This window comes from Buceros rhinoceros, unplaced genomic scaffold (genome assembly GCF_000710305.1).
Source record: "Buceros rhinoceros silvestris isolate BGI_N320 unplaced genomic scaffold, ASM71030v1 scaffold12742, whole genome shotgun sequence".
Lineage (NCBI taxonomy): Eukaryota > Metazoa > Chordata > Aves > Bucerotiformes > Bucerotidae > Buceros > Buceros rhinoceros.
The window spans coordinates 1,507-20,796 of record NW_010400747.1 but is presented as its reverse complement, the minus strand read 5'-3'; the positions used below and the strand labels follow the sequence as shown (position 1 = coordinate 20,796).

Genomic DNA, 19,290 nt, shown 5'->3' with positions numbered 1-19,290 from the left:
TGTTAGGGAAAGTAGCAAGATTTAGGGCTAGGCATAGTGGGGTAACTAACCCGTTTGTGTCTTAGCTTTTGTGGGGTTTAATTAATCATGGATGCTAAGATCATCTTGCAGATGGCTTTAGCTGCATCTTAGATTTATGACAGCTCAGCTGCATTGCTTCAGGCAATGGAGCAGGAATTCTCCTGCAGCACATGCCATGCTGCTCTGGCTAACTCTGGGAGACGTTCACACTCCAGTAACAAACTCATGAGAAACATTCATGCCAACAGCTGATCCATTCAGGTGCTGGCAGCTGTTTATTTAACACCAAGGCTGTTTATTTAACACCCTTCTAGGGGCTTATTGGTCAGTTGCAGGCCCTTGTCCTGTGCCCATGCTGCTGGGCCCCTCCCTTCTGGGGCCAGCATGAGGGCCCTGGAAGAGCTCTGAGACCAAGGGATTGATGAAGATGTAAATCGTAGTCTTCCCCTTGTTACAGCTTTTTGACACTGTAATCTTCCTAGTCATCCTCCTCAGCGAAGGCCCTCGGGCTTAGCCTCTGACACCTGCAGAACCACCCCTCTGCTGCCCTCACCCTCTGATTGGTGGGGACATGGGCTACCAGCTGCTCCAACACATCCTCCTTGCTTGCGGCATCCTGAAGGAGCTCTGGCTGTCACAGATTGAAAAATGAGTTGACCTTTGTTGTGGTTTAATCCTGGCCAGCAACTAAGCATCACACAGCCACTTGCTCATTCCAAGTGGGATTAGGGGGAGAATCAGAACGATAAAAGTGAGAAAGGAACTCATGGGTTGAGTCATGCCCCCACACAGCATTTGCCACATTCCATGAGTCAGTACAGAGATTCTTCTCATTCACCGATACCTAAAGGCAGCTGGGATGGCTTTCACTTCTGCAAACTGACTTGATTCATCTTTTCCTTCAGCAGTTTCAGGGACTTGCTGTGTAGAACCCCACACAGACAGGTTTCCACCTCCAATGTCTTCCACAACACAACAGGGCTACTGCTTTTCATTTGCTGGTTATATACTATACAGTGGGGCCTGTTCAGCGTGAGTCACCTCCTCTGGTGACATTTCAAAGTTTCAGCCCTCTCGCCAGTCCATGATCAATTCCAAGATTTCAGGGCAGTTGGAGTTTCCCATTTGAGTCTGTTGCATTATCAATGCAACCCACTTAACGTAGCATCAGTTGCATAATGCACAGAGTCCCTTTGAACATCCAGCTCACCACAGGTAATCGAGATACCAAAAAGAGCTGTGCTTCAGTATCAACGATTTCTGAAGCAGGTCAAACTCCTTCATATGCTGCCAATGTATCTTTTTCAGTTGGAGGAACAGGATTGACAAAGGTAGGGCAGGAGGTGGTGAGCATTGCCAACAGGGTGACTTGCTGTACATGAAACTCAAAACTAGCTAGGAGAAATCAGCAGCTTTCATGTACTACACCTACAGTCATGATTAAATTGAAACAAAGAAGTCTGTTTCATTGCCACAGTTGGTATAAAATTGGCATTTATTGATTATTCAAAATTACTAATCCCCTTAGTTTGTTCACAGCAGACACGAACACTATAATTCAGAACTGTTCTTCATGAAAGACTTAAGTCATTTCATTCTATGGTGGAAAGCATTTGCTTTCCCCAACCTGACCTTTTGCATCTATTTTAGCTTGTATGAAATCTCAGTGACAGAGACATAACTGCTATCAAAATTTAATCAGAAAACTTTGCTCTCACTAAGAGCCAGAGGACTTTGCAGAAACTCATGCTTTCTCTAATAAATTTGAGGTATCATCTACCTACCAATTACTTTTAACAAAAACAACCAAGAATCACTCAAGAAACTCTCCTTGAGAGAATGCCTGAACCCATGTTGAGGCCTTCCTTAGGTCTGCCCTTTTTCCTGCTTGGAAGTCTTCCAGACAGAATCGGAGGACTTTGGATCGTGGGCCTTGATTTTTCTTGCAACTGTCAACCCCAGACAGGGATACACCTAGCAGTTCTTCAGCACAAATACAGTCTATAGCACATCAGCTACCCAGATGAAAGAATAAATCTGCTGCTCACTGGAGTCACTGAAGACATGCTATGAAGCACCATGTGTAAATACCATTCAGAAAATTCCAGACAAACATACCGAGACAGTCCCACAAAGGGCCTAGAACCACATCTTCCCAGACACAAACGGTGTTTAGCTGAAGTCTAAGAAGGATATCCTGACTTGCGCATCACCACAGAACTTCTATCATCATTACTTCTTGCTCCAAAAAAATTGTCCAAAACACATTCTTAGACTCATTTACTACTACATACAAAATTTAAGCAGCAGCAAGAAAGGAAGCATATTGAGATATTACAAGGAATCTTGAAGCCTAGTTTTTAAAGCAAAATCAGCACTGAGTTTCTGCATGATTTCTGCATGGCTCAGCTCATGCCGCTCTCTTTTTGTAAGTCCATAGTTTTCTTTCACATACTTTGCAAAGGATGTTAGTTGCGTCCTAGCAGGAGTGTCAGCCTTCCCAGTGGGCTGACTCAGGACCAGCTGCCCTCCGCAGAATGCACACATGAAGCACTCTGTGTTCAGAGACTTGGAATGACGTCCAATTCTGAAATGGAAAAATAAGTAGTAGTATTTCACACTTGCAGTAGACAATATTTGTGGGAAAGGGCTCATTTCTCTTCTGCTAGGCTACTTAGGTCAAAGTTCTAAGCTAACACTTCAGAACAGGAAACAGACTACATACTTCAGGCTGTAGGACCATCAAATCTGTAGTACACACTTCTCTACCCTAGAACTTTTTTCACAGCCTTTTCAGCTTGGATCCTTTCTCAGTCTCCTTTACTCTCAGCCTAGTCATGTGCTGTGCTACAACATTTTGCAATACCTCCACATCCCAGGTATCAACTGGGATCAACTGGGATCAACCCTTCACCATCACCATCAAATCTTCTCAATGTTCTGTTACATTTAAGCAACTAATGCATTCAGGAAGATTTTTTCTGAAAATACAGTTTCCTTTCAGCACTTCTGGAAATAGCACATATGATCCTGACAAAGAAAATTCCATGCATGCTTTCTAAGTATGCACTTATCCCCTGAAGTTGGTGGGGGGGCGGATAATAAAATGTTAAAAAAAAAAAAAATTAAAAAAAATCATCACACCATTGTGAGCCACTGCACTGGGCTACACAGAACTGAAAAACCCAAAGTCATGCTCTCCCACTTAGACTGAAGTCATTACACACAGAAGTCTGTAGTCAGCTACAATCCTCCAGTAAAGGCAATACTTTCCATACCCATGAAAGGTAATAAACATGTTAAATTACTATAGCAACTATTTTTTCTGCTTCATCTCAGCAACATATATAGTTCACATTTCACAAACGCAGTAAGCAAGACAGAAGTCTTGCTGACCAATGTTGCATGATCAATGTTGCAAAATTTATCAGTAGATCTGTGTCCTAGCTTCAGTCCTTCACATCACAGCGCTGCTTGCATCTGTGTGGCTGCAGACATCTATTTTTCTTTTAATAGATACACAAGCTGAAAGAGTCCATGAAGTAAAAGATCTAATAGAAAACTGACTATATATTTTATAGACTTTTAAATCATTAGAAATCATTATATTGTTAGTCTCTACATTTTACTTAGCGCTACCAAAACAGACACTAGTCAAAATGTTTAGTCTTAAAGTCATCAAGATACAAATCCCAGAAAGCTTCCTCTGCTACTTAGTTCTCATATCTAATTACTGTCACACATTTTGTGCCCAGTTTTACAGGGACTTGTAGTAACAGTAACTTCCAGTTACTACTGACTTCTTTCAGCACCAGATGGTCCTCAGTTTCTTTGTAAGGATGAGCAACTAAAAAGCAATTCAGTCCAGTATGCCAAGTCTAGCGCTCCTTTGTGGACTGTTCTTCCCTAGATCAAACCTAGACTGTTGTTGTGGCACATTCAAATACGTTACTCTGTAAAATGTAGATAGATTTAAAAGGAACTGGAATGCCTTATTTCTGCAACAGAAGTTAGCACTTTGCTTACACACATTCTACAGGGATGCACCAGATCCCATTATTGCTCTGTCAGTGTAGGTCCACAAGAATTACTCCTGATGTAGTACTTAGTTAAATCTGGAAATACCACCTCATACCAAAAAGCCTATTATAGGATCAGTGCTGATCATGAAATCAGAGATAAGTGGTCAAAAACTTTCACAAGTTCACTCAATATTAACTACAGTAGAAGGTGAATCCTAATTTACATCATTTGAACAATGTTTGAAAAGTGAGAGCAGCCACATGAGGTGTGACCTTTCCCTGCCGTGTCCTTCAAAGTTGAGGCTTGTTTTCTGATCTCTTACTGCTTCCCAAAGACCTTCCGTCATCACCAATGGCCCTCAGAAGACACTTCTGCCTGTCCTGGCCTCTGAACTGGAACTGAAACTAATTAGAAACAAACATCTGGAATCGTGCAGCGAGGCTCCTTGGGCTCTGGAAATGTGAAGTTACAACGCAATATCTCAACTGTATAAGAGACCCATGATTTCTAAACAGAGGAGACTGCCAAGTTAGAGTCAAAGTTAATACAGAGTCATATACAAGATCAAAACATTACTCACGTTGCTTTGCACAGAACACACTCATAGATGAATTTGTAATTAATCTCATAGCTGTGGCACCGTGTTACTACTGGCAGTTCTGGATGAATCACAGATGATTTGATGGCATAGAATCTCCATAATCGTCCATGTCCATCGCGAACACCATTGATCAGCCAGGTGGCTGCATGGCAAGCCTCATGAACCAGTGTGTCTCGAAGACGATCTTGGGGTAAGGCAAACAAAAGAGCAGCTGGGTATGGGAAAGTACAGACTTTCATCCTTGGTCACTACTTCGGACCTTTGACAGTCTTTATGAAGATGCAAGAGTTACTTTGGAGGCTGGAATTACCAATGTTTTGGTAAGAGAAAATGCACATAAAACACAGTTTTACTCCGTGCATTTCCAGTTTCATGATTAGCCCTACTCCTGAATCCTAGTTACTTCCGTATATGTCTAATTCTATTGGGTTTTTTTCATTTGTTTGGGTCTTTTTGTTGTTGCTGTTGGGTTTTTTATGAGACCTGAAACACCTTTATCTAGGTCAGCTTTTTTTCCCTCCTCTGGACACATTCAAGGACCTTCACAGCCTTATACTGTGAGGCCCAGGACTGCACACAGTATTTAAGGTGAGGCTGCACCAATGCTGAATACGGCAGGATAATCACCTCTTTTGGCCAGCTGGTTATGCTGCTTTTGATGCACTCCAGCATACAGTTTGCCCTTTTGGTTGCCAGGGCAAACAGCTGAGTCATATTAAGCCTGCTGCCAACCAGGATCCCCAGATGCCTTTCTGCAGGGCTTTTCTCCAGCTACTCTTCTTCCATTTTATCCTTGTGTCCAGCCTTACTCCATCCCGGGTGCAAATTCAGCATTTCTCTTGTTAAACTTCACTTTTGATGCACTCCAGCATACAGTTTGCCCTTTTGGTTGCCAGGGCAAACAGCTGAGTCATATTAAGCCTGCTGCCAACCAGGATCCCCAGATGCCTTTCTGCAGGGCTTTTCTCCAGCTACTCTTCTTCCATTTTATCCTTGTGTCCAGCCTTACTCCATCCCGGGTGCAAATTCAGCATTTCTCTTGTTAAACTTCACCCCATTAATCATTGCCCAATGCGCCAATCTATCTACATCCCTCTGCAAGGCATCTTGTCCCTCAAGAGAGTCAACAGCATCTTCCAGTTTGGTATCATCAGCAAGCTTGCTAATGGTACGTTGAACTCCTGCATCCAGATTGCTGATAAATAAATTGAACAGGCTGGCCCTAGAATTTAACCACAAGGAACACCACCAGTGCCAGTCACCAGCCACACATAGTGCCATTCACTACAACTCTTTAGGTACTGCCCTTCAGCCACTTCTTCACCCAGCACCCCATGAACATGCCCATCCCACAGCCAGACAAGCTGACCCGAAGGATGATGTGAGGTACTGTATCAAAAGTCTTACTTAAAACCCAGAAAAACTATATCCGTTGCCTTTCCTTTATCCACTAGGCAGGTGACCTTGTCATGGAAGGACACCTAATTAGTTGAACAGGACTTTCCCTTTGTGAACCCATGTTGACTGTGCCTGATGATTGCATTATTCTTTAAATGCCTTTCAAAAGTACCCAGTATGATCTTCTCCGTAATCTTCCCAGGAAGTCAGGTTAGACTAAGAGGTCTTCATCTTCTCTCACACCCTTCTTGTAAACTGGAATAACACTGGCCAACTTTCAGTCAGCAGTGACCTCCTCAGACTCTCAAAACCTTTGGTAGATGATCAAGAGGGGTCCTGCCATAACATCTGCTATTTGCTTCAGTACTCCGGGGTCAATTCCATCAGTCCCCATGAACTTGTGAACATTCAGTTGATACAGCTCGTCCCTGATAATTTCAGTGTCCACAAACAGAAAGTCACTGTTCCCACACTTGTGGTCCTGTGACTCAGAGGACTAGGCAGACCAAGTCTAAAGACTGAAGCAAAAAACCCCCCACATTGAATGCTTCATCTTCCTCATCCATATTAGTCAGATGACCATCTTCAACAAGCATCAGTCTAATGTTTTCTTTACACCTCCTCTTGCCATTAACACACTTAAAAAAGCTCTTGTTATCTGACACAACACTGGCCAGTTTCAACTCTAATTGAGCTTTGGCCTTTCATGTGTTCTCCCTGTGTATATAAACCACAGCTCTGTAATCTGCCTGTGAAGCTCACCTTGCTTCAAGGTCATGCAGTTTCTTTTTCCTCTCGAGTTTCACAAGGAGTCCCCAGTTTAGCCAAGCTGGTCTTCTGCCCCATTTGCTTAACTTACAACACAATGGGATTGCCTGCTCCTATGCTCCTAAAAGGTGCTTCTTAAAAATTGACCAACACTTGTGGACTCCTAAGGTCTCAAAAGCAGATTTCCAGGATACTCTCTGTTGTATCTCTCAAATCAAATTTATTAAGCCTATTTCAAAATATTTTATTAATTACAGAATCGGTTCTTTTATGGTAAGTACAACATTCATTTCCCCAAACTGGGAGAGGATGAGAGAGAAATAGCAATTACAGTACCCACCACATAATAGAACTTAATTTGCCACTGACCTGTCTTTATTCCAGCTTTAAATACCACCAAAAAGGTGCCTGGCTATGATGGAAGAAGTCAGATTTTAGATTCTCATTATAGTACATACAGAATTAGTGCATCCTACAGGTCTTCGAATCAATAAGAAATATAAAAAAACCCTGCAGTTAGCATGAATACACTTCTGTTCTCACATTTTGTAAATCTGCCCAGCCTCTTGGAAAGGTTGTGAAGGCAAGTACTACCATGATTACATTTATTTATTCAAGGTAATACGAAATTTCAAAGCAGGGTCCAGTTCCAGATCTCTTCGGCCTCAGATTCACGTTTTTAATCTAGCACTTGCTTTCTCAAAGAAGAATCAACATATCTTTTCTTTTACCTACCTGCGGAGTCACAGACTTTCTCAGAAAGTTCTATGCGAGCATAACGTTTTGCTTCAGGACCTTTTGTCTGCCCAGTTACACAATATCCTGCTGTTTTTCTCATTTTCTTATTCCAGATTATTACCATTTTCTCTGGTAACTGAAAAATAAAACAGTACATGTAATCTGCCCTCTCCTACCTCTGTCATATTCTTCGGGCCCTCTGGCTCCCCCTTACTGCAAAGCCAGTACAGGATGTCTCTGTTAATGCCCTTAACACTGTCGTCACTTAGGATGTAAACCCACCCTCCATGTCATCTTGCTTCCACCATCAGTTTTTCTGGAACCAACACTGGGAGTTTCACAATGCAGGGTGAGACTTTTTAGTCCATTCGTTCCTCCATTCTGACTCCAGCAGTGGCTAACACACACTGCTTAAGAAGAGATACAGGGACAGGCATAAAACTGAATTTCCTCTTCAAAAAAAGTACTCTTCCCAACTGCTAGTCATTTGCAAGACACCACCTCACTGAACCACAGGTGGTTCCTTTGCATCAAAGAGCACTTCGAGTTGTTTTCTGGTGTTTAGGAGTATATACTCAGCTAGCTCCCACAGACAACAGTCTACAATCCGAAGCTTTGCAGCTCAATAATTTACAGGTCAAGTATCATTTGCTTTGGTTGTTCTCAATCTGCAACTTGCCATTTTAATTCGATGCACTTACACACTGCGAGAGGGTGAATAATCACCCCTTGCTTATCCTCTGGGTTGCTCCTGATTTCATTATCCTTCATCATACGTATCTTGGTTAGCTCTGTTCTTTTACTAACAGTTTTCTGTCATATATATTAGTTAATGAGCTAAAGTAAATGGTCCAACAGTAGTAAGTGCCAACACAGGTACACGGCTGAAGCACCGAGCAGCAAGGTATTTTGCTTTCAGCAATACCGAGCCTGTTCAGCTCAGCTTTACGTGAAATTATGACCTCAGTCTGACCTTGGTCACCTTAACAATATTTTCTCAGCTGCACAGAAACATTCTCCTTCGTGAAGGAAATTCTAATCAAATTACCAAGGGCAGCATCCTTCCTTTCAAAGATGTTTCTCACCAGAGGAGGGCCTCCAGTACCCCAGAAGATGTCAAGACAGTGGTTCTCTGAAACTGAACCTTCAATTTGAAATAGAACTTAGAGCTTTAGGTTCACCCAAAGCTGCTATTCAAAACATAAGTGGCTTTTTAATCCGTTCCAGAATGGCAGACATGAACACACAACAAGAATGAATGAAGACTGCACGTAGCATGATTAAACACGAGGCAACAGGTTCTAACAACAAAAGGAAGTGCATTCTGATGGTACACCGTTACTGCCGCGAACAAGCCAAGCTGAAAACCCCTTTCAAAGAAATTGCTTGAACTAATTCAAACATAAGCCATTGCTATAGCTTCACCTCTATTAACTGAAGACAATAAAGAACAATCACATCAAGAATGATGAGAATAACATATTAACCAGTATTTTAGAATTGTAATTTTTGTTTCGTAGCCAACCTTATGCTCAAAGATGGTACTATTATACAGAGAGTAAAGCTTCTGGGCCAGCTCCTCTTTATTTTTCTTGAAATACTTCACATAGCAGGAAGCTGGATTTGAGAGATCTTGCAAGAAACAACCAGGCACTGAGCACACCCTGCAAGGAAAGCCATAAAGCAGTTAACTGAAGTAGAGAGGTATCACACTGAAAAAGAATGGCCACTGTATAGCCAGTAAAGATCTCTGGAATGCTTCCACTGGCATAAATCTCTCCTGACTCTTTTCACTAGCTAGCCCCCATGAGCCCAGTGAGGCGCACATGCTTTTACTGTTCCCTTCCCCTTCAGGGGCATGAAGGGACAGAGCTGTTGCAATAGCCCTGCAGTTATTTCATTAATTTACAAAATTTGGCTTTTTTTACAAAACTAGATTATGAGGACTCTTAAGTAGTAAAAGATCTTTGTGACACAGCAAGCCACAATTAGAGAAAAACATGATCAATATATGAACAGCCCTAACATGATCACCCACAACAAAGGTACATTTTCAGAAACATAGCCAAAAGACATTCCGAGATTCCTCAGGAATTCATTCAGCGGAAGTAGGTATTCCATTATGATTAATAACTCAAATATTGCAGCACTCAGACAAAGCATCATCTCTGGAGACACCATTTAAAGGTTTTGTATTGGTATACATAATTAAAAAATTACTAAAGGAAACATCACATGGCTAAGACGGAATAAAGGCAGCTATTAGAAATTAAAAGACATTCTTCTCAAAAGCTTAAGCTGCATCCACATACAGAAAAAAAAATCTGCAAGTTATAAGGATACAGGTCAAAAACATCAAGACAAACTTGTTAAGAGGCATGAATTGAGTCAGTTTGGACATATTTTCAGAGGCAGGCAAGGTGGATAGATAGAAGCTGTAAGGCCAGTGATCATTAGAAGTATGCTGTGTCAAGACAAAGAATAGCAAGAGAACTAACATTTACAAAGAAGATTTGACATCTGTCAGATTTATTTGTCATTAATTCCTCTAAGTAGAGGTTAGCTTATATCCTCAAGACTGAAAGCTTTGATTTCCAGCTACTTAACAACTGCTGAACTGGTCGCAGACGTTTCTGGGTACCAGAAAAATCAGAATGTCATTCTAGGCAAAATGTTTAGCATCTCTCTGTCCATCTATAATGGCCCTAGAACACAGTAAAGAAGAAGAAACACTTACCTTTTCTCTGCCTTTGCTGACTGTGAGCAACTGACCAATTCATTCCTAGTAATTCTTGCAGAAACTATTATCCTGGAAGGTGTTTCTTGAAGTGTTACGGAGTTTGGCCTTGGTGTCTTGACTTCCCCCTCTTTCAAAGGCTGGGCATCCTCACAGGGTGGTTTCATGTTTTCTAGTTCAAAAGAAAGAGTCACAGGATTACACACTGTCAAAAAATTGGGACAGCAACGGAGTAACGGAACCATGAAAAATGTCAAAAAACAAAAAGCCAAATGTGCCACCTCAGCATACACATTCTTACTGTGCATATTGGAATGCAAAGGCTTTTACAGCTGATGGAAAGGAAACTTCCTGTTATATACTACAAAAATTACTACTGAATGAAGAAGTGGCAGACTCCAAACTTTCAACCATTCCCCTAGGAGGAAGTGGAGGGAAAAGCGTTTGCGACCTCCCTCAGGCACTTCTGTGACATTTCACCAATTCAAAATACAGAGATCCCATTTGAACAACAACAACAAAAAAATCATTCTAACCTTCTGTCATGTACCGTTAATCAGATCCTTTGTTTCGCAGGCAAGTTCTGAACGTATATCTACGTATTTTCCCAGTTTACATCTGTACAGATTGCTAAAATGACTAATCCTCGTACCAGAAATCCGGGACCACTTCAAGGTTTGCAGTTTCAGTAGGTGTTCTCTCTGCTAGCTTTTCTGTAACTGTTCTTCTATTTGGCCCACTACTTTCTTTTCATTATTCAGCCATATACAGAAGTCAATGCAGCTGCCAGCTCACTTCTAGAATATATTTTATAGACCATATTGAAATATTTCAACTAAAAAAAATTTTTTTCTCTTTCACAGGGCATATTAGTATGCTGCCAGCCATCTTCTTCTATAGGTCTCCTTACCCTGAAGTGGTCCTTGTAAGTGAGGAAGGCACCCCGTGTTCACTTTTCTAGAAAGAGACCTTACTCAGCAATAGCCCTTTTCCCCCTTTGCAATCTTTCAGTTAGAACTCACTTCAGCTAGTCAAAGGAGAGGAGCTACTGATAATAGGAAATTCTCATTTTAAACTGTATTTTAAAATAAAGTCAGTTATAAATTCAAATACTAAACAAACAGCATCTAAACTGCTCAAAGTTTCAACCAAAACGACAGCTTCGCATTAACTGCTACCACGCATTAAAATTAATCATCATTCGAAACCACTAGTTAGACTTGTTTTCAGAACAATTTTAAAAACAACAAATGCCTGCAATTATAGGAATTATAAAAACAAGTAATAGTGAAAACCTAAACCTTGATATCACAAGACTAGTAAAATCACTTTTTCAGAATGTTCAGAGGAGTAATTCCTGACTGCATCAATTCAGTGGCAAGATGCTGGGTTGCATTTCTACAGCATATGCCACACAAACTAAAAGATTTATTGCTGCTAATAGGTATCTTGATAGCTAAGAACAATTGCTTACCTACTGTGCTTGGCTGGTAGACAGTTTTATTTGTGCTTAAGACTGTTTTTTGGGGTTTATTTCGTTTCCTTATCCGTTCTATTAATGATTCAAATTCATCACCTGAGCTATCTGATTCTACCTCTGTACTGGGTCGTAGCATCACAGTTGGCACTTTGTTTTCTGTACTTGTTTCACCAGTTCTTTCGTTCCTTCTAAGAAGAAAGTCTGGACTGCCTCTGGAAATTGACTCATTCGGGTTCTGTGGAGGTGGGACTTTTATGGACCTCTGACTCTCTTTCTCTGCCCCTTTTTGGTCGTCATGCCATGAACTTTCTACAAAGACAGAATCTTCAATGTCACTTGAAGCCTCTGGATACTGCAATTCTTGGCAGCAAGTGTTTTTCTTTCCAGAAGTCATCAGCTTTTTCAGGGTCTGAAGATCTTTCTGTGCTGCAATTCAAAAGAAACAGCTTAAAATTTTGGTAATTTTATTTAGGAGACCTGCCTTTGTCTTAACACAAAAATCCCTTGAAGAAAGGAAAGCGCAAAGAATAGAAAGCTATCTTCGGATTTACTTTATTACACCCTGCTCATTTACTATCATACTAAATAGAAAATCACCAAAAATTATACCAAAAAAAAAAAAAGTAACTTAAACCCCGTGTATGTATACACCTGCCATCAGGAATAACAATCCTGAACAGGTAGCTAGTGCTGGCATAATCTTCATTCACAGAATCACAGAATGATTGGAAGGGACCTTTAAAGGCCACCTAGATCCAACTCCCCTGCCAGGGGCAGGGACACCTTCCACTGGACCAGGCTGCTCAAAGCCCCATCCAACCTGGCCTTGAACACTTGCAGGGAGGGGGCATCCACAACCTCTCTGGGCAACCTGTTCCACAGTAAAAAATTTCTTCCTAATATCTAATCTAAATCTACCCTCTTTCAGTTTAAAACCATCACCCCTCATCCTATCCCTACACTCCCTGATAAACAGTCCCCACCCCATCTTTCCTGTACGCCCTCTTTAAGTGGCAGGCCAGTCCCCAGAGCCTTCATTTCTCTCTTCCTAATATCTAAACCAAATCTACCCTCTTTCAGTTTAAACCTATCGCCCCTCATCCTATCCCTACACTCCCTGATAAACAGTCCCCACCCCATCTTTCCTGTACGCCCTCTTTAAGTGGCAGGCCAGTCCCCAGAGCCTTCATTTCTCCAGGCTGAACAACCCCAACTCTTTCAGCCTGCCTCATGCGGGGAGAAGCTCCAGCCCACCAGTCATCTTTGTGGCGATTCCAACAGGCCCATGTCTTTCTCATGCTGTGTACTCCAGGTGGGGTCTCACCAGAGCAGAGTAGAGAGGAAGAAAGAATCACCTCCCTTGACCTGTTGATCACAGTGCTTTTAATGCAGCCCAGGATTCGACTGACTTTCTGACTGTGAGCACACATTGCTGGCTGGTACTCAGTTTTTCATCCACCAACATCCCCAAGTCCTTCTCCTCAGGGCTGCTCTCAATCTACTTACGGCCCAGCCTATATGCGTGATTGGGATTGTCCTGACCCACGTGCAGGGCCTTGCACTTGGCCGTGTTGAACTTCGTGAGGTTTGCACAGGCCTAGCTGTCAAGATCCCTCCGGATGGCATCCCTTCCCTTCAGAGCATCAACCGCACCACACAGTTTGGTGTCACTGGCAAACGTGCTGAGAGCGCACTCAGCCCCACTGTCCATGTTACCAGCAAAGACATTTAATAGCACCGGCCCCAATACCTACCCCTCAGTAACACCACTAGTCACTGGTCTCCAGTTGGACATCTAGCCATTGACTACAACTCTTTGAGCAACATTGCTGGCTGGTACTCAGTTTTTCATCCACCAACATCCCCAAGTCCTTCTCCTCAGGGCTGCTCTCAATCTACTTACGGCCCAGCCTATATGCGTGATTGGGATTGTCCTGACCCACGTGCAGGGCCTTGCACTTGGCCGTGTTGAACTTCGTGAGGTTTGCACAGGCCTAGCTGTCAAGATCCCTCCGGATGGCATCCCTTCCCTTCAGAGCATCAACCGCACCACACAGTTTGGTGTCACTGGCAAACGTGCTGAGAGCGCACTCAGCCCCACTGTCCATGTTACCAGCAAAGACATTTAATAGCACCGGCCCCAATACCTACCCCTCAGTAACACCACTAGTCACTGGTCTCCAGCTGGACATCTAGCCATTGACTACAACTCTTTGAGCACGACCATCCAGCCAATTCCTTATCCACTGAGTGGTCCATCCATCAAATACATCTCTCTCCAATTTAGAGAGAAGGATGTCATATGGGTCAGTGTGGAATGCCTTGCACACGTCCGGGCAGATTCCATCAGTTGCTTTTCCCTTACCCACCAACACCATAGCCCCATCGTAGAAGGGCACTAAATTTGTTAGGCACAATTTGCCCTTGATGAAGCCACGTTGGCTGTCCCCAATCACCTCCTTATTTTCCATGTGCCTTAGCATAGTTTCCAGAAAGGTCCATTCCACATTCTTGCCAAGGAACAGAGGAGAGACTGACTGACCTGTAGTTTCCCGGGTCTTCTTTTTTTCCCTTTTTAAAACATGGGTGTTATGTTTCTCCTTATCCAGTCATCAGGAACTTCACTGAACTGCCATGACTTCTCAAATATGAAGGATAGTGGCTTAGGAACTTCAGGCACTACCTCCCTCAGGACCCACAGATGCATCTTATCCGGTCCTACGGACTTGTGCACTTCAGGATCCTTAGATGGTCTTGAAACTGATCTTCTCCTACAGTGGGTGGTTCATCATTCTCCCAGTCCCTGCCTTTGCCTTCTATGACTTGGAGGATGTGGCTGGAGCACTTTTCAGTGAAGATCAAGGCAAAAAAGTTGTTGAGTACCTCAGTCTTCTCTATATCCTGGGTAACCACGTCTCCCATTCCCTTCCAGAAACGGCCCACATTTTCCCTAGTCCTTCTTTTATCACCGATGCACTTATAGAAGCTTTTCTTGCTATCCTTGATGTTCCCGGCCAGATTTAATTGTATCAGGACTTTGGGTTCCCTAGCTTTATTTCCTTCCTGGCTCCTCAGACAATTTCTCTGCAATCCTCCCACATTACCTGTCCTTTCTTCCACCCTCTGTAGGTTTCCTTTTTGTTCCCCATAACAAAAAATAAGTGCACATAAGAGTAAAGCTGAACGTTTCATATTAAAGTTTTAGAAAACCACCAAGTGAAGGGTGACTTACAAAATGCTCAGTCCTAGCTGATGGCACCATAGCCTACAGCACAAAGTGCACACTAGCCAACAAACAAGCCTCCTGACATCTCAGATTTGACCTACCAAGATCAAGGGACCACGTCAGATCTACTGGTAACTTTTTTTTTTAGTGATGCCTCTGGTCCACTTGGCTTCCCCCATGTCTCCTCCAGAAAGCATTCCATTAGCTGTGTACAGTCTACAGCTGGCATACGTGTTTCAGGGTTGACATTCACATCAGCTATAAGAGATTCCGCCCTTCTTCATCAGGGCTCAGAGCTTCACATGAGATCTCTTCATCTACTATAATTCTGTCAACTGGTTGCTGACCTAGTAGCTGTGTCACGAATTCCAGAGCCCTGCTCACTCTTGCCAGGGAAGTCCGTTTTGTTCATATCAATAAGAAGTGCACTAAACAGCTGTAGTCAGGCTCTGAATGTTACTAAACCAAGGCACTTTCCATGCCTTGGGAGAAAACAGGGATCCTCTGCTCAGACAAGCACTGAAACCCCTCAAGTGATGGTTTTCCAGAACGTCTTGTAGCCAGTGTTTGCAGGATTACACACAGGACCTTGGCTAAAGAAGCTTCATATTAAAGGACCCAGTCTGTGTCTCTGCAACACCCACAGGCAAGACCGGCCTGATTGCCAACACCTCCATCAAATTAAAAGTATCTAGCTTAACAATAGTTAATAGAACGAGCTGGTACAGCCAGAGGATCACCATTTCACATATTGCAAGTTCTCTCTCCACAGTGATCATCCCGTATTTGCAGCTCAGTCTAATCATCCATGAGCTGCTACTCTTTTCACAGGCCCAAATACTAGTTCACAGTATCTGCAGACCTACAGCAACGCTTCAAAACATTCACTTGTCAGAATAGTATGACCATACTTTCCTCTGTAACCGCCACAAGAAACAGAAAGAAACTCAAGGAAGACACAAAGTGATCTTATGTTTAGCAAGCTCCCTCAGAAATTTATGAGCTTAGCAATGAATGCTACCTTTCCACCCATTAAAATGCCTGCTTCATACTTGCTGCTGGCCAATTACTTACTATTCTTTGTTGTGCTCTTTTTCACTTTAAAGTCTGAGAAGAAAGCATCCGAGTCATCAATAAAGTCCTTCAAACTGTAAAACAAGCAAATAATGTGGAAAAAAAGGTATGCATAAGCAGGAAAATAGAAGAGTAAGTTTGCCTTATTAAAAAAGCAAATAAAAAAAGCCACCCAATGTAACATTATCGATTGCTCACAGCAACTGTTACTAACTAAATCTGTTAATAGGAATGGCAATAGAGCATGCACACTTCCAAACATCCCATTTAACATTTGGCCTGAACATACAGATTGAACACGTAATAGTTCTTCTGTCTGTACTCCCTCCTATAAACATATCTGCCTATCAACCACTAAAACTTTTGATCATTTTTTCTCTACGCTGAATAATAGATGTGATTCAGAAAACTAAAACATAAACGTTGAAAAGTCATTAATTACAGCACCCACCTTGCATCCGCCTTTTTAGAAACAGATGTGGGAGTTTTCATTCTAGTTAAAACTGAAACAATAAAAGATTACTTAATGACAAGGTTCTGTTTCTTTTGGTATGCATTTTTTAAGAGAAAAGTTTGCAACTAGCAAAACTTCTAAGTTCTTAAAAAAAATAACCCTAAAAACCAAACATACAAATCCTGCATATATAATTCCCACTCCCAATTCCTCAAAGCTCACAGCAGCTTTCTAGCATTTCCTTAATTATTCAATCCTTGCCCAGCACAAAGCCAGATAAGAAGAGCTGTCATGTATCTTGCAGCATGCAGTACTCCTCACAAATGTGGATGACTGGGGGTGGAATTGAATGGGTTTATCAATATTCTCTCCATACATTTTAATGAATGCAGGTAATAGTTTTACTACTGCAAAGAAGAGTCCATACGCTTATTCCAGTAAGTGACTCCAAAAAAACGCTCAAACAAAATGGCAACAACAATACCTCACTGCAGAACAGCAATTCAATACTACTACTCAGAAATAAATGCGTTTTAATCACTCCAGGGGTATCATGGTGACTGCTAAACATGAAAATATGGTTCAAGTAGCAGTACTGCACATGCCTGAAGTAGTGACACTTGAGAGATTATCAGAAACGTCATCAAAATTTTACATGCCTTCATTATGAGAGATTCAGGGAAGTTGAAGAGGAACAAATTTCATTAAAGCATAAATCAGGCTGAGGAGAAGGGAAACAACTGTTCCCTAATTAGAACATAACAGGCCAGTTAAGAAGTGTTTGTTCTCACAATCTGAAGCTGCATGCATGACTAAAGCTTCATAAACTTCTGCTCTATGCCGTAAGCCCAAAATCAGAAGACAGGTTTGATAAAGGTTTTATGGCTGATCAGTACATTCTGGTACCAGGAAGGGCAGCTGAGCTACACACAAATCCTACCCTGAAAGCACTCCGTAAGTTAAAAAGCACAGAATGGGACTAAGCGGTTCGCTCTTTGAAGAAGGGAGAGGAGAAAGAGAATTCAAAACCTTGAAGCTCAAAAAGTGTTTGGAGCAAGAATTTATTCTCAGTTTTAGCACCTAGCAGTCTTCACCACTACCCTCGTCACAAAGTAAGTAAACACAGCATCTGCTGCCTTCCAAGCCGCTATAACACGCCGGCTCACTGAAGCACAAATGGCCAGCTGCCAGGTGTTTGCCCAGCTGATCATAACCGCAGTGTTCCTAAATCATGAAGCAGCGCCAAACGAGTAAGACTGACAGTTGATCACAGGAAACCAAAAGTTTTCAGAAAAATATGACTTGCTACTTAATAGATCGATTCTCTTTAGTTTCTTGGCAGATGTGTTCATTTCTCTTTCCTACAGCGGCTACTATAGTGACATATGACAATAGAATAGCTTTGCAAATATTCTGCTCCAAGCCCAAACTATTTACTTTCAGTTATCTTCCATGCCAGAGCTCACACATGACTTCGGCCTCAACGGCATCCTAGATAGAGGCAGCAAAAAAAGCAGAAAGAAAGCACTATCAAGTATTTAAGTTTAAAAAATTACAGGAAAGCAAGCAATAACCTAATGAATGGACAGTATTGAAATATTTATCAGATTTAAGAGTGTAGAGGTAGTGCAGGAACTATACACAGCACATTTTAATGCAATTAGACATAGGTAGTAAGGCTTGACAACGCTTAAGATCAATTCACGTGGCACTGACCGCAACACAAACTCTAAAATGAGAAATCTGCTTTAAAAGCAGCTTGACTAACACAAGAGTGATATGCAAAAGGTAAAATAAACAGATATAACTTGTTACCTTACCATTTTTACCGCAACTGTTCAAACGCTGAATTTGGTAATAGGGAACATATTGCAAGATTCACGAGCCTTTAAATTACTTACCAGTCTCAAAATCACTTGACAGGCATAATCAGTCCATCTAAGGAACATGCTAAACAGAACTCTTGCAACAGAAAAACACAGTACTTGACTGCCCTAGCGTAGTCATAATGTCTGTTCTTCCTATCAGGTTTTGTACATAAAGATAGTAAGTTACACACAGTAGAAGGCACCACGTAAAATTTAGCACTCCGTTCCAAGTACTAAAGTGCCAAGAAATATCCTTCCAACTGGTTAAGACTCATGCAGCAAAAGCTGACATATAAGAGGGAATTCTGAGTAGTTCAGACGTAGTTTGGGGCAGTAATAGAGAAAATGTTATTTGAAGACCCTCTGTAGACTAAGAAGGAAGCAAGTAACAGGGAACAGACAAAACCGTGGCAACAAGAAAAATAACGAGGGGCAAAAAGATTGCAAGATTAAGACAAGAGACTCAGGAACACTCGGCGGGGCATACAGCTACGAACACTGCAAGGCAAGGAGAAAATGTACTTTGTAGCAAGAGCAATGACAGAAGATCACACTACTTCATTATAACTAGATAGAAATGTATCCTTTTCACACTCCTTCAAGAAACAAGCTAACACGTTCTTACTTACACATTTCAAACTCATCATCGCTGCTGGAAGAGAAGTACAAGGCACAGCTGCAAAAAACAAAACACACAGCAGTATCAACATTAGGTCAACAGGAAGTACACGAGCATCTCCATGGGTCTGAAATACCAGTGAACACTGGCGGCCAAACACATACTGAAAAAACACCGAACATATCAAATAGGGTGAGATGGTTTAAATTATTTAAAATATAACTTGCATATTAAAAATTATAATAGCCATCTATGTCCAATATATAGTCAGGTCCTGCGCTGG

At 41.9% G+C, this 19,290-nt stretch overlaps 1 protein-coding gene across 1 annotated transcript; it reads right to left on the bottom strand.

The window, feature by feature from the left end:
• Nucleotides 1–2,355: 2,355 nt before the first annotated feature.
• On the bottom strand, nucleotides 2,356–19,064 carry ACRC (acidic repeat containing; the record flags this gene model as incomplete). The annotated part of the gene is made up of 9 exons (XM_010132014.1): nucleotides 2,356–2,608; nucleotides 4,625–4,829; nucleotides 7,547–7,685; nucleotides 9,075–9,213; nucleotides 10,287–10,458; nucleotides 11,761–12,192; nucleotides 16,067–16,140; nucleotides 16,518–16,569; nucleotides 19,018–19,064. Coding segments are annotated over 9 exons (1,513 nt in total), but the record flags the coding sequence as incomplete, so codon positions are not given.
• Between the last annotated feature and the right edge of the window lie 226 nt (nucleotides 19,065–19,290).